We start from the raw sequence: 15,102 nt of genomic DNA, 5'->3' as shown, positions 1-15,102 counted from the left end.
TGTAAATTCACTAAAACAAAACTTTTGTTTATTGTATTTAAATATAGTTTGATGCACTACAGAGATTGTATTTGGACTTCAAAACTGTGTCTCTATTTTATAACTTTTTATCAATATTATTAATATTAAAACCAATTCATATTATATTTTTCTCTTTTAATTTACCTTTTTGGTAAGTATGCATACATGTATATATTTATGTATATAAATATATATTTATTTTTATAAATATTTATTTATTTATCATTTATTTGTATATATATATATATAAAAATATATATATATTAAAAAAATATATATTTGTATAAATACATATATTTATTTATATAAATTTATTTATTTTATATATATATATATTAATTTATTTTTATTTTGTATGTATCTATTAATAATTAACCTAACCTGCATGTCTTTAGACTCTGGAGGGAGACAGAGAGCAGGTTGGGGGATGGGATCAAGCACAAGTTTGGTTTCACTTTTGTGTTTCCTCCTCGTCAGTGTTACGCAGTTTATTTCCCGTGATCTTAAAGGTATTGTAACTACTTTATTACTTTATTAATCTTATCTCCAGAGTCTGTGTAACATCCGTTAAGTCAATTATTACATTTAATTCCGAACAACAACAAAAATAAACAGAAAACTGATCAGAAAAGCGGTTTTATCTATTTGTTTTTAATAAGGATGACAGTGCAGCGCTTTATGTAGGCCCACTGTTTTAAAATAGTCTAATAAACCAGATGAACAAGTCTCATTTATGTTATTTGGTTTTAATTCAACACTATGATCAACATCCATTCAGCGTCGGTAATATGGAGTAGAACCTGCATCTGATTATTTTATTAGGAGTCAAATGTGATGTGTTGCTGTTTTCTTCGTCTTTATATCGGTAGTCTGAGAAACAAAGCAAACAATCAATCTACTATTTAGTCGTTTCACTGAGTGAGAAAAAGCAGAAACTCCATTTCTCCACTTTAAGACTATAAGATAATGAAAGTACTGAGAGATGAACATGTTGTCACATGCAGCAAGTTCTTCAGTTAGAGGATCTGAAACCTGCAGATATTGAAGTTGACTTGATGTAACTGTACTGTCAGATCAATGTGATTAGTCATTGATAACTTGTCTCAGATCTAATGCATTCAATGACTACTGAGAAGGATAGAACATTACATGTCCCTTATTATTAAAAAGAAAATGTCTTTATTCTTTAATTTGATTCTTTGATGTTCTCTAATCTAATTTCTTTCTCTCTTTGACCAGATGATATAGGGAAAGCAAAGCTTCCTCTACAGCCATGTGGGCCAGTGAAAGGTCAATAACTATTATATTGGATTAAAAAAAAAAAACTCCTCTTTCAATTAAGCTTTTATACAACCATCAACAGACACACACACACACACACACACACACACACAGACACATGCACACACACACTCTCTCTCTCTCCTACCAACACACACACACTCACGCACGCACGCACGCACGCACACACACACACACACACACACAGGGTTAAATCAACTCTCTGGGTCATTTACTCTCAGCTCTGTGCAGTCAGTCAACGGAGTGCAAGTGGGTGTTTTTGACAGCTCAGAAATCATCTGGCGTTATAAATTATATCACATAAATAAAAAACGAATGCCTGGATCAGTCCTGATTTTGAGGCTGTAGATTGGCTTGGCACATTATTACTTAAAGCTGCAGTAGGCAGAATATTTTTTGGCATCATTGGGCAAAAACTCCATAATAACCTTTCATCATATATTCAAGTATTCTGAGAGATAACTAGACTTCTGCACCTCCTCATGGCTCTGTTTTCAGGTTTGACAACATTTAGCCCGTTACGGGAGACTTTGACCAATCACAGGTCATTTCATTGAGAGAGCGTTCCTATTGGCTGTGCTCCGGCTGGTGGGCGGTGCTTGGTATTTTCTCAACTGATCTCAACATGGCGTCGGCGTCACAAACTTTCTCATTTTACAGCTAAACAGTAAACTACAAGATGATTCTGAAAACATCTGAGGAGAGAAAAAGGCATTAACGTAACATGATATTGATTCATATTTGATCAGCGCTGCCTAGTTTGACCGTTTGATCGGAGTTCGTGAATGATTGACAGCCGGCTCAGAGACGGCAGACTCCAGATCAGCTCTGATTGGTTGATTTCCTCCGGTCAGTGAAATCCTGCAGATGCCGTTAGGAGCAGCAGAGAATACCGGAGGACACAGACGAACATGATTTACTACTGTCACGATATAGCGAACGTTTTATAAAAATAACTTTTTTTAATCATATTTGCTCCATTTCTACCCACTGCAGCTTTAAATGTCAGGGTTTAGATTATCGTTTATCATTCTATCTTTTTTTTACCTGCTTACATACTTGAGTTGAAGACACACCTGTGCACATGCACGTACAGTTTCCTGGTTATGAGTCTTTTCCTGATAAGGTGAAACATCAGCATGCAGATGCAGCTACCAGGTGAACACTGAGTTCTAGCAACATTAGAGTTGTAACTAAAGTTCAGTTGTCTTTTTTCTGCGTGGCATGGCGTCATACAGAGTTTAGATTATGAGGTTTGCTTATCACAATAATCATTACATAACCTCTTTTGCTTTATTCCACACTGAAATCCTGCTGCTTTTGCTTTTAATGTTTATTTTTATACTGATGAAGTAACAGTACCTATTACTTGCTGTAGTTCAACAGGTTCATCGGTGGGCCCAGAGGCAGCTGTCCAGCGTTCGGTCCAGCCTCCAGAACCTCCGTGAGTCTAATCTGTTAACCTCATAAACATTCTTTCACACTCTTTTTGAATATATCCTGATGAAGCTGTGAACATCATTAAAACCTTTCCAGCATGGTTACATTCATCTTTTCTGTCGCTGACAGACACTAAAGTCAGTAAAATCATCTTCCTTTTCTTGTAGACCAGAACAGCTGTGAATGTTTGGGCCTTTACATCCTTATAATACTCATATTGTCCTAGAATGATCCCACATGATGGAGTTAAAGTGGGAACTACTTTAAAAAGATTGTAGAAATCATTGAGTGAGAACAGAATCTACTTTTACTTAGATTTTCTGATTCCTACTTGGTAGTTTCTGTGTTTCCAGCAGTGGATGTTTGATAATCTAATCTCCCACCCTGGTGGTCTTTCTCTCTTGTCTAGTGGACCGAGTTACCTGAGGACACCCCCCAGAATGTCAGTCAATGATCTCAAAGAATTATCCTCTCGCATGTAAGTTTTTATTAACATTAAAATGTAACTGCATTCATGAACATTTTGCACACACACAGTTGGGTTAGGTAAATAATAATAGGTTAGGTAAATAAGGTTATTATATATTATAACTATTTATTAACTGATTAAATACTTGAGTTGAGGACACACCTGCTCTGAGTCTTATCTGGGTTGTGAAAGGTGAAATATCAGTGTTCAGATGCAGCCACCAGGTTTGTTACTAAAACACTGAGGGGTGAATTCACAAAAGGATTGTGCGGCTTTTGTAGCCGCTAAACCTGCACAAATAAGACAAAAAGAAACTCTCAAAGAGGGTGAAATACACCCGTAACTGTGCTGCTTAGCCAACAGCGTCTCGGTGCTCCTGTGATAATTACACATATTTAAATTAGGAAATATTCTGACATTTGGCGCAAAATTGTCCCTTTTCTATTCAAATGAGTAGAACTGCCCCTCTTAGTGGATTAGTTGAATAATTAGTTGTTTTGGTCTCAGTCGACTTAGATTTCTTTAGTTGATTAGTTGTTTTTTATGCTCTTTTCATGCTGAATGACGTATTTCCAGTAAACTTCTGAGCACATCTCTGGTAAACAGCAGATTTAAAGTGGTGCTTTAGTGAGATTCTTTGTGGAGAAACTCAGTTTTACAGATCTGTCCATTAAATCAACTAATCGATTAGACCAGCCATTCTCATCTAGTGGGCCGCGGAGGCAGTGGTAATAGATTATTTTTTTATTATTATTTAGCAAAGTGAACAGGTAAAACCTAAAGGTGGTAAGATGCCAGCTGCCGTAAAACCAAAGCCTATTGAAGGAGGCTGAGATACGGGCGGACACGGGTCTTGTATTGGATATAACACATGCGCAGTGTAACTGGAGCTGCGGTCGTGCGTTGCGATCGGCTCAATTTCGGCGAGTGCAGAGCAGATATTACTGCGCATGTGCGGTACCCCGAAGGCGCGTTGATTAAGTGTGACCCAACCTCCTTCAATAGGCCTTGTGTAAAAACACCAAACATCATCAGGTAGAGACAAACGTGTTTGCCACTGTTAGCTAGCTAACGTTCTCGGATGCAGTGAGACAAAATGAATCGGTTTTTAAAGTGAAAAAGTGATGTGGGAGACAACCCTGCGCCAGTAAAAGCTCCGGAGCGTGTGGTGAGGAAATATGACCCTGAATACATTAAGTTTGGATTGGTAATGGCAGGCAGTGATGCTGAGCCCAAGGCACAATGTGTTGAAATCTTGTCAAATGAGGCGCTAAAACCATCGAAGCTCCAGAGACACTTAAACACAAAGCACCCAGGATGTGTCGAGAAGCCAAAAGAATATTTCCTAAGGAAAAGGGACGGGCTTCAGGCACAACAGAAAGTCATCACAACATTAACAACTCAGTCAAAAGCCACTTTGAAAGCTAGCTACATGGTTGCTGCTCGTGTAGCTCGTAGCAAGAAACCCTTTACGATTGCAGAGGAGCTTATTTTGCCAAGCGCTGTGGATATGTGCCGAGAGTTACTGGGGGAAGCCGCTGCAACCAAAATGCAGTCAATACCACTCTCCAATGACACCGTGAGCAGAAGAACTACTGACATGAGTGATGACATCGAATGCCAACTTCTGGAAGGAATAAAGGCAAGCCCATACTTTGCCATACAGCTGGACGAGTCGACTGACGTTAGCAATGCCGCTTTATTGTTAGTTTTTGTAAGATACTGCAAGGACAGTAATCTTCACGAGGATCTATTGTTTTGCAAGGAGCTTCCAACAAGAACAACGGCAGATCATGTAATGCGCTGCCTTGATGATTACTTCACCGAAAAAGGTCTTGATTGGAAATACTGTACAGGTGTTTGCACAGACGGCGCTGCATCAATGACGGGAAGACATCGTGGTGTTGTCAAACAGATCCAGGAGAGGGCGCCAGACGCCAAGTGGACGCACTGTTTCTTACATCGGGAAAGTCTAGCTACAAAGCAGATGTCACCAGAACTGCATGAAGTCATGAACGTGGCTGTGAAAACTGTTAACTATATTAAGAAAAATGCACTCAACTCAAGGTGTTTTGCTGCTTTGTGTGAAAGACTTGATGCAGATCATTTGCAGATCTGTTGTACCACAGTGAAGTAAGGTGGCTTTCAAGGGGACATGTGCTTAATCGCCTTTTTGAACTGAGAGAAGAAGTGCACACATTTCTGGAGGAGCAGCACTCCCCTCTTGCTGAGCATTACACTGATGGGAACTTTTGTGCAAAACTGGCCTACTTATCAGATATATCTGACCAGTTAAATCAGCTCAATATATCAATGCAAGGCAGAAACAGCACAGTGTTTTTGGTTTCAGACAAAATTGAGGGCTTCAAGAAAAAACGTATTCTGTGGAACAGAAGAGTCAAGGAGGGACGATTTGACGTGTTTTCACTCCTCAGTGAAACTTTGGAAGCCACTCCTCATGTCAACATATCCAGTGTTATAACCCAGCATTTGACTCAGTTGTCAGGAAAGTTTACAGACTACTTCCCAGAAGATGCACGAGATGGAAACCTTTGGATTTTGGACCCTTTCTCTGTGGATCCTGCTTCAGAAGACATAGCTCTCTCCACTGTGTTGGAAAATGAACTGATGGAACTATCAGCAGACAGCAGCCTGAAGCTTCAGCTCACACAAGTTGACCTTGCTTCATTCTGGATACTGGCTGCCAGTCAATATCCCTCTCTGTCAAAACGGGCAATCAAATTTCTGTTGCCTTTCACCACCACCTATTTATGTGAGTCAGGGTTTTCCATTGTGACTGTCACAAAATCAAAGGCAAGGAACAAACTGAAAGCAACTTTGAATGCTACTCTGCGTGTCAGCCTCTCACCCATCCCACCACGACTTGATCTCATTATTTCCCAGAGGCAAGCCCAAGTGTCTCACTGAGGGTAAGCAGAATATGTATTTTGGTCATTACAGCTGACAGTGGCATAACGCATATCTACAGCCCAGTTTATTATTTGTTGTATAAACATGTTAGGTTTTTCACTCATTTATTTGGGAAGGTGGTCCTCGGAAATGTTTTGACAATCACAAGTGGGCCTTCAGTTGCAAAAGGTTGAGAACCCCTGACTTAGACGATGAAATTGTACGAGTGTTAGTCTTTGGTCGAGGACAGCCCTACAAATGAGCCTCATTGCAAAAACCGTCCAAGTCTTGCAGCGCTAATAGCCACCTCTAAACTCTGATGGCCTCCTCCTGAAATATACAGATATTTATTAAAATACCAAACTCCAAAAGAGACCATTCCAGCTCTTTGCTCCAGTGAGTCCCTTTGACAGATCCATGTAAGTGTCTTGTAGGTAAAGTGTGTTTTTCTGATGATCACATGAATAACAGAGAGTTTATTATCAGAAGGACACTGTTACTCTACCAGATATCTTAAATATCTGTTAACAAAGTGATTGTTGGAGCCATAATGTAGTTTGTTTTATTTGATCCTTCCTTCAACACAAGGTGACATGCAGTTCTGACATTGACCACAGGGTGGAGCATTAATGTAGGAAGTGTATATAGGTAAACTCCTCAGGTGATGACAGTCAGGTGTGTGAGACGGGACTGTTCACAGAAAGTAGCATCATTTTCATTTCATTTTGTACAGTCACACATCACATGTAGAACCTCTTCTGCTTTATTCCACACCCTGTTATCATGTTTGAAATCAAGTTGGTTTAATGTTTATTTTCATACTGATGAAGTAACAGTAACTATCACTTGCTGCAGGCCTGAAGGTCCATACATGGACACAGAGTCAGATGATGGTGGTTCGGTCCAGCCTCCAGACCCTCCGTGAGTCTAATCTGTTAACCTCATAAACATTGTTTCACACTCTTTTTGAATATATCCTGATGAAGCTGTGAACATCATTAAAACCTTTCCAGCATGGTTACATTCATCTTTTCTGTCGCTGACAGACACTAAAGTCAGTAAAATCATCTTCCTCTTCTTGTAGACCAGAACAGCTGTGAATGTTTGGGCCTTTACATCCTTATAATACTCATATTGTCCTAGAATGATCCCACATGATGGAGTTAAAGTGGGAAGTACTTTAAAAAGATTGTAGAAATCATTGAGTGGGAACAGAATCTACTTTTACTTAACTTCTCTGATGCCTACTTGGTAGTTTCTGTGTTTCCAGCAGTGGATGTTTAATAATCTAATTTCTAATCTAATGATCTTTCTCTCTTGTCTACCAGAGGGGATATAGACAGCCTCCTTGATTTCTTAATCAGTCTCCCTCTTGATTTCAAAGAAGGATCCTCTGTCATGTAAGTTTTTATTAACATTAAAATGTAACTGCATTCATGAACATTTTGCACACACACAGTTGGGTTAGGTAAATAATAATAGGTTAGGTAAATAAGGGTATTATATATTATAACTATTAATTAACTGATTAAATACTTGAGTTGAGGACACACCTGTTCTGAGTCTTATCTGGGTTGTGAAAGGTGAAATATCAGTGTTCAGATGCAGCCACCAGGTTTGTTACTAAAACACTGAGGGGTGAATTCACAAAAGGATTGTGCGGCTTTTGTAGCCGCTAAACCTGCACAAATAAGACAAAAAGAAACTCTCAAAGAGGGTGAAATACACCCGTAACTGTGCTGCTTAGTCAACAGCGTCTCGGTCATCATCATCATTCCTCTTCTTCCCCTATGGGACATAAGGCTTCAATGAGCTCTCTCCATTTTATACGGTCCTTGGCAGCATGTTGGGCCTCTCCCCATGACAGGTTCATCTTGTCCAGCTCCTGTGTCACAGTTCTGCGCCAAGTGGATTTGGGCCTCCCGGGTTTTCTTTTGCCTGGTGGTGTCCATCTTAAGGCGACTCTCGGGATCCGGTCCTGCTCCATTCTCAGCACATGGCCTAGCCATCTCAGACGTCTGTGTGTAATTTCCTTGATGATGCTACGGCTACCGTTTTTTTTGTACAGTTGATGGTTGGAGATTTTGTTTGGCCAAAAGATCTGGCATATTCGTCGGAGGCATCCATTGTGAAAAACTTCCACTCTCCTCATATCACTTTTGATCACTCGCCAACTCTCTGAGCCATACAGCAGAACAGACTTGACATTGCTGTTGTACAAAAGCATCTTAGTTTTAAGGCTGTATTGCTTGGACCTCCAGATGGAACGGAGTTGGGAGAAGGCACCCTGAGCCTTTCCCAGCCTTGTTTTAATGTCTTTCTGCACTGCACTATCTTTACTGATGAGGCTGCCCAGGTATGTGAACTCTTCCACAAACTCAAGTGGTGCCCCATTTACAAGAATGGGTGCTGCAGGGGTGGAGTTTACACACATCACTTGAGTTTTGGAGATGTTGATGTTTAGTCCAACCTGTCTGGCAAAGTTGTTGAGCCTGTCAGTTTTGGCCTGCATGTTCGAGTGGTTGGTTGTAAGGAGAGCGATATCGTCTGCAAAGTCAAGATCTTCCAGCTGAGAGAACAGGGTCCACTGGATGCCTCTGGGTTTGTCTGCTGTGGTGTTTGTTGTGATCCAGTCTATGGTAACAAGGAAAAGGATGGGAGAGATGATGCACCCCTGTCTCACTCCGGACTGTACGGAAAACCTTTCAGAGATGGTATTGCCCATGATGACACTGCACTCAAAATGTTCATAGAATGTTTTTATGATTTGCGTCTCGGTGCTCCTGTGATAATTACACATATTTAAATTAGGAAATATTCTGACATTTGGTGCAAAATTGTCCCTTTTCTATTCAAATGAGTAGAACTGCCCCTCTTAGTGGATTAGTTGAATAATTAGTTGTTTTGGTCTCAGTCGACTTAGATTTCTTTAGTTGATTAGTTGTTTTTGATGCTCTTTTCATGCTGAATGACGTATTTCCAGTAAACTTCTGAGCACATCTCTGGTAAACAGCAGATTTAAAGTGGTGCTTTAGTGAGATTCTTTGTGGAGAAACTCAGTTTTACAGATCTGTCCATTAAATCAACTGATCGATTAGTCGATGAAATTGTACGAGTGTTAGTCTTTGGTCGAGGACAGCCCTACAAATGAGCCTCATTGCAAAAACCGTCCAAGTCTTGCAGCGCTAATAGCCACCTCTAAACTCTGATGGCCTCCTCCTGAAATATACAGATATTTATTAAAATACCAAACTCCAAAAGAGACCATTCCAGCTCTTTGCTCCAGTGTGTCCCTTTGACAGATCCATCTAAGTGTCTTGTAGGTAAAATGTGTTTTTCTGATGATCACATGAATAACAGAGAGTTTATTATCAGAAGGACACTGTTACTCTACCAGATATCTTAAATATCTGTTAACAAAGTGATTGTTGGAGCCATAATGTAGTTTGTTTTATTTGATCCTTCCTTCAACACAAGGTGACATGCAGTTCTGACATTGACCACAGGGTGGAGCATTAATGTAGGAAGTGTATATAGGTAAACTCCTCAGGTGATGACAGTCAGGTGTGTGAGACGGGACTGTTCACAGAAAGTAGCATCATTTTCATTTCATTTTGTACAGTCACACATCACATGTAGAACCTCTTCTGCTTTATTCCACACCCTGTTATCATGTTTGAAATCAAGTTGTTTTAATGTTTATTTTCATACTGATGAAGTAACAGTAACTATCACTTGCTGCAGGCTGGACTTTGATTCTTCCTCAGAGGTGAAGGTGGAGTCAGATGATGTTGGTTCGGTCCGTTCTGCAGACGATCCGTGAGTCTAATCTGTTAACCTCATAAACATTCTTTCACACACTTTCTGAATATATCCTGATGAAGCTGTGAACACCATTAAAACCTTTCCAGTAGAGCTGGGCGATATGGCCTAAAAATGATATTGCGATATTACCTTAAAATATCACGATATTTTAAGGTAATATCACGATATACGATATATATCGCGATATTTTCAAATATCCTCTAAGCACTTCATAAATGCTCGATTTAACCCTTTGATGCATACAATCACACCGATATGATGATTCTTATAATCCCTGCAGTAAATGTCTGCATTAAAACCTTGTTGTTTATATTCATTAGTGGTTTCTGTTGGAACTATTTTAATCTTGCATGCAAAAAGGGGGAAATGACAAGTTAAATTTAACAAAACATTATCCAACAGTATTCACTTTAACCAAATAGTTATCTGGCAATACATGCTTTATATATTTTGATAAATACATAACACACACACACACACACACACACACTGTTTTTAATAGTGTGTAATAAGTATAAAGTAACTTCTTGTTATGTTTACCAGTAAGCTGTTATACTATTGCTGATAATAAAAATTATTATTTTCCCAGCAGTGTAGAAAGACTCACCAAACACGAGGTGCAGCCTGTGGCCAAAACTGCAGTCTGGTCCACTTATTCAGGCTGACAGCTTTGGTTCTGTTAGCTGGACGTTCAGATCGGTAGTTGTGGAGAAGTGGGTAAATGGTAAATGGTAAATGGACTTGGACTTGGACTTATATAGCGCTTTTCTAGTCTTCCGACCACTCAAAGCGCTTTACACTACATGTCAGTATTCACCCATTCACACACACATTCATGCACTGATGGCAGAGGCTGCTAAGGTGCCAACTTTGCCCATCAGGATTTAATCTAGATACTCATTCACACACCGATGGCTATGCTTCCGGGAGCAATTTGGGGTTAAGTGTCTTGCTCAAGGACACATCGACATGTGACCCGGAGCAGCCAGGGATCGAACCACCGATCTTCCGATTGGTGGACAACCTGCTCTACCCTCTGAGCCACAGCCGCCCCGGGTCACCTCTGTTAGCTGGACGTTCAGATCGGTAGTTGTAGAGAAGTGGGTCACCTCTTTTAGCTGGACGTTCAGATCGGTAGTTGTGGAGAAGTGGGTCAGCTCTTTTAGCTGGACGTTCAGATCGGTAGTTGTGGAGAAGTGGGTCAGCTCTGTTAGCTGGACGTTCAGATCGGTAGTTGTGGAGAGGTGGGTCAGCTCTGTTAGCTGGACGTTCAGATCGGTAGATGTGGAGAGGTGGGTCACCTCTGTTAGCTGGACGTTCAGATCGGTAGTTGTGGAGAGGTGGGTCACCTCTGTTAGCTGGACGTTCAGATCGGTAGTTGTGGAGAGGTGGGTCAGCTCTGTTAGCTGGACGTTCAGATCGGTAGTTGTAGAGAAGTGGGTCAGCTCTGTTAGCTGGACGTTCAGATCGGTAGATGTGGAGAGGTGGGTCAGCTCTGTTAGCTGGACGTTCAGATCGGTAGTTGTGGAGAGGTGGGTCAGCTCTGTTAGCTGGACGTTCAGATCGGTAGATGTGGAGAGGTGGGTCACCTCTGTTAGCTGGACGTTCAGATCGGTAGTTGTGGAGAGGTGGGTCAGCTCTGTTAGCTGGACGTTCAGATCGGTAGATGTGGAGAGGTGGGTCACCTCTGTTAGCTGGTTGGCCAACTTTTCTCTCACTGAAGTGCAGAACTCCGGTAGAGCTTTCTCCCCAAAAAGTTGCAACCAGGCAGTTCATATTTTGGATCAAGTGTATTAATGAGTCTTTTCGGGCTTTTCAACTACGCTAACCGGCGTTGTGATGTAGTTGTTTACAGCGGCCGTGATTTCTTTGCATTTTACACTTTTTGTCATATGGGATTGCTTTGGAAAGCGAGGAAGCCAGAGTCATTTGCTTCTTGACTGGTTCTGGTTGCTTTGGTTGTGTTCTCGCTACCGTACTCGCTTTGCCGCTTCAGTTCTTTTGCTTTCTCCGAGCTCCGGGCTCCGGGCTCCATCTCTCTCCACTGCTTCCATCCAAATACAAAAACACGCCGGCCGAATACGTCACACACTCGCCCAGGAGAGAGGTCTGGATGGAGGCGTAGTCTGTGACGTATGTGTGTCTGAGAGGGAGCCGGAGGAAGAGAAGGAAATGCCAAAGCGAGTCTCATGCCGCAGGGTGGCTTAAAAACATTACATGACAATTTGTAGTCGATGTTCGCGATATTCATTTCATACACCGCGCGGGACAAGCCGCGATACATCGACTATATTCAATATATCGCCTACCCCTACCTTCCAGCATGGTTACGTTCATCTTTTCTGTCGCTGACAGACACTAAAGTCAGTAAAATCAACTTCCTTTTCTTGTAGACCAGAACAGCTGTGAATGTTTGGGCCTTTACATCCTTATAATACTCATATTGTCCTAGAATGATCCCACATGATGGAGTTAAAGTGGGAAGTACTTTAAAAAGATTGTAGAAATCATTGAGTGGGAACAGAATCTACTTTTACTTAACTTCTCTGATTCCTACTTGGTAGTGTCTGTGTATCCAGCAGTGGATGTTTGATAATCTAATCTCCCACCCTGGTGGTCTTTCTCTCTTGTTTACTAGACGGAGTACAGAAAGCTCCGTGAGGCCCCGCAGAAAGTCAAAAAGTCCTCCTCCTGATTTCAAAGAAATATCCTCTCTCATGTAAGTTTTTATTTACATTAAAATGTAACTGCATTCATGAGCATTTTGCACACACAGTTGGGTTAGGTAAATAATAATAGGTTAGGTAAATAAGGGTATTATATATTATAACTATTTATTAACTGATTAAATACTTGAGTTGAGGACACACCTGCTCTGAGTCTTATCTGGGTTGTGAAAGGTGAAATATCAGTGTTCAGATGCAGCCACCAGGTTTGTTACTAAAACACTGAGGGGTGAATTCACAAAATGATTGTGCGGCTTTTGTAGCCGCTAAACCTGCACAAATAAGACAAAAAGAAACTCTCAAAGAGGGTGAAATACACCCGTAACTGTGCTGCTTAGCCAACAGCGTCTCGGTGCTCCTGTGATAATTACACATATTTAAATTAGGTAATATTCTGACATTTGGCACAAAATTGTCCCTTTTCTATTCAAATGAGTAGAACTGCCCCTCTTAGTGGATTAGTTGAATAATTAGTTGTTTTGGTCTCAGTCGACTTAGATTTCTTTAGTTGATTAGTTGTTTTTTATGCTCTTTTCATGCTGAATGACGTATTTCCCGTAAACTTCTGAGCACATCTCTGGTAAACAGCAGATTTAAAGTGGTGCTTTAGTGAGATTCTTTGTGGAGAAACTCAGTTTTACAGATCTGTCCATTAAATCAACTGATCGATTAGTCGATGAAATTGTACGAGTGTTAGTCTTTGGTCGAGGACAGCCCTACAAATGAGCCTCATTGCAAAAACCGTCCAAGTCTTGCAGCGCTAATAGCCACCTCTAAACTCTGATGGCCTCCTCCTGAAATATACAGATATTTATTAAAATACCAAACTCCAAAAGAGACCATTCCAGCTCTTTGCTCCAGTGTGTCCCTTTGACAGATCCATGTAAGTGTCTTGTAGGTAAAGTGTGTTTTTCTGATGATCACATGAATAATAGAGAGTTTATTATCAGAAGGACACTGTTACTCTACCAGATATCTTAAATATCTGTTAACAAAGTGATTGTTGGAGCCATAATGTAGTTTGTTTTATTTGATCCTTCCTTCAACACAAGGTGACATGCAGTTCTGACATTGACCACAGGGTGGAGCATTAATGTAGGAAGTGTATATAGGTAAACTCCTCAGGTGATGACAGTCAGGTGTGTGAGACGGGACTGTTCACAGAAAGTAGCATCATTTTCATTTCATTTTGTACAGTCACACATCACATGTAGAACCTCTTCTGCTTTATTCCACACCCTGTTATCATGTTTGAAATCAAGTTGGTTTTAATGTTTATTTTCATACTGATGAAGTAACAGTAACTATCACTTGCTGCAGGCCGGACTTTGATTCTTCCTCAGAGGTGAAGGTGGAGTCAGATGATGTTGGTTCGGTCCAGCCTGCAGACGATCCGTGAGTCTAATCTGTTAACCTCATAAACATTCTTTCACACACTTTCTGAATATATCCTGATGAAGCTGTGAACACCATTAAAACCTTTCCAGTAGAGCTGGGCGATATGGCCTAAAAATGATATTGCGATATTACCTTAAAATATCACGATATTTTAAGGTAATATCACGATATACGATATATATCGCGATATTTTCAAATATCCTCTAAGCACTTCATAAATGCTCGATTTAACCCTTTGATGCATACAATCACACCGATATGATGATTCTTATAATCCCTGCAGTAAATGTCTGCATTAAAACCTTGTTGTTTATATTCATTAGTGGTTTCTGTTGGAACTATTTTAATCTTGCATGCAAAAAGGGGGAAATCACAAGTTAAATTTAACAAAACATTATCCAACAGTATTCACTTTAACCAAATAGTTATCTGGCAATACATGCTTTATATATTTTGATAAATACATAACACACACACACACACACACACACACTGTTTTTAATAGTGTGTAATAAGTATAAAGTAACTTCTTGTTATGTTTACCAGTAAGCTGTTATACTATTGCTGATAATAAAAATTATTATTTTCCCAGCAGTGTAGAAAGACTCACCAAACACGAGGTGCAGCCTGTGGCCAAAACTGCAGTCTGGTCCACTTATTCAGGCTGACAGCTTTGGTTCTGTTAGCTGGACGTTCAGATCGGTAGTTGTGGAGAAGTGGGTAAATGGTAAATGGTAAATGGACTTGGACTTGGACTTATATAGCGCTTTTCTAGTCTTCCGACCACTCAAAGCGCTTTACACTACATGTCAGTATTCACCCATTCACACACACATTCATGCACTGATGGCAGAGGCTGCTAAGGTGCCAACTTTGCCCATCAGGATTTAATCTAGATACTCATTCACACACCGATGGCTATGCTTCCGGGAGCAATTTGGGGTTAAGTGTCTTGCTCAAGGACACATCGACATGTGACCCGGAGCAGCCAGGGATCGAACCACCGATCTT

At 40.5% G+C, this 15,102-nt stretch overlaps 1 protein-coding gene across 1 annotated transcript in view; it reads left to right on the top strand.

Annotated features, from left to right (window-relative positions):
• The first annotated feature begins 430 nt into the window (after nt 1-430).
• Nucleotides 431-15,102, top strand: part of LOC141783620 (uncharacterized) — a 218,608-nt gene continuing 203,936 nt past the window's right edge. The window contains exons 1-9 of the mRNA XM_074661012.1: nt 431-530; nt 1,261-1,311; nt 2,702-2,767; nt 3,173-3,241; nt 6,998-7,063; nt 7,471-7,542; nt 9,887-9,961; nt 12,606-12,686; nt 14,014-14,088. Coding sequence (XP_074517113.1) covers nt 1,295-1,311; nt 2,702-2,767; nt 3,173-3,241; nt 6,998-7,063; nt 7,471-7,542; nt 9,887-9,961; nt 12,606-12,686; nt 14,014-14,088 — 521 coding nt within the window. The 5' untranslated portion in view covers nt 431-530; nt 1,261-1,294. The remainder of the gene's footprint in view (nt 531-1,260; nt 1,312-2,701; nt 2,768-3,172; nt 3,242-6,997; nt 7,064-7,470; nt 7,543-9,886; nt 9,962-12,605; nt 12,687-14,013; nt 14,089-15,102) is intronic.

The sequence above is a fragment of the Sebastes fasciatus genome, chromosome 15 (assembly GCF_043250625.1).
Source record: "Sebastes fasciatus isolate fSebFas1 chromosome 15, fSebFas1.pri, whole genome shotgun sequence".
Taxonomy (NCBI): Eukaryota; Metazoa; Chordata; class Actinopteri; order Perciformes; family Sebastidae; genus Sebastes; species Sebastes fasciatus.
The sequence above is the reverse complement of the archived record's forward strand: the minus strand, read 5'-3'. Positions and strand labels throughout refer to the sequence as shown.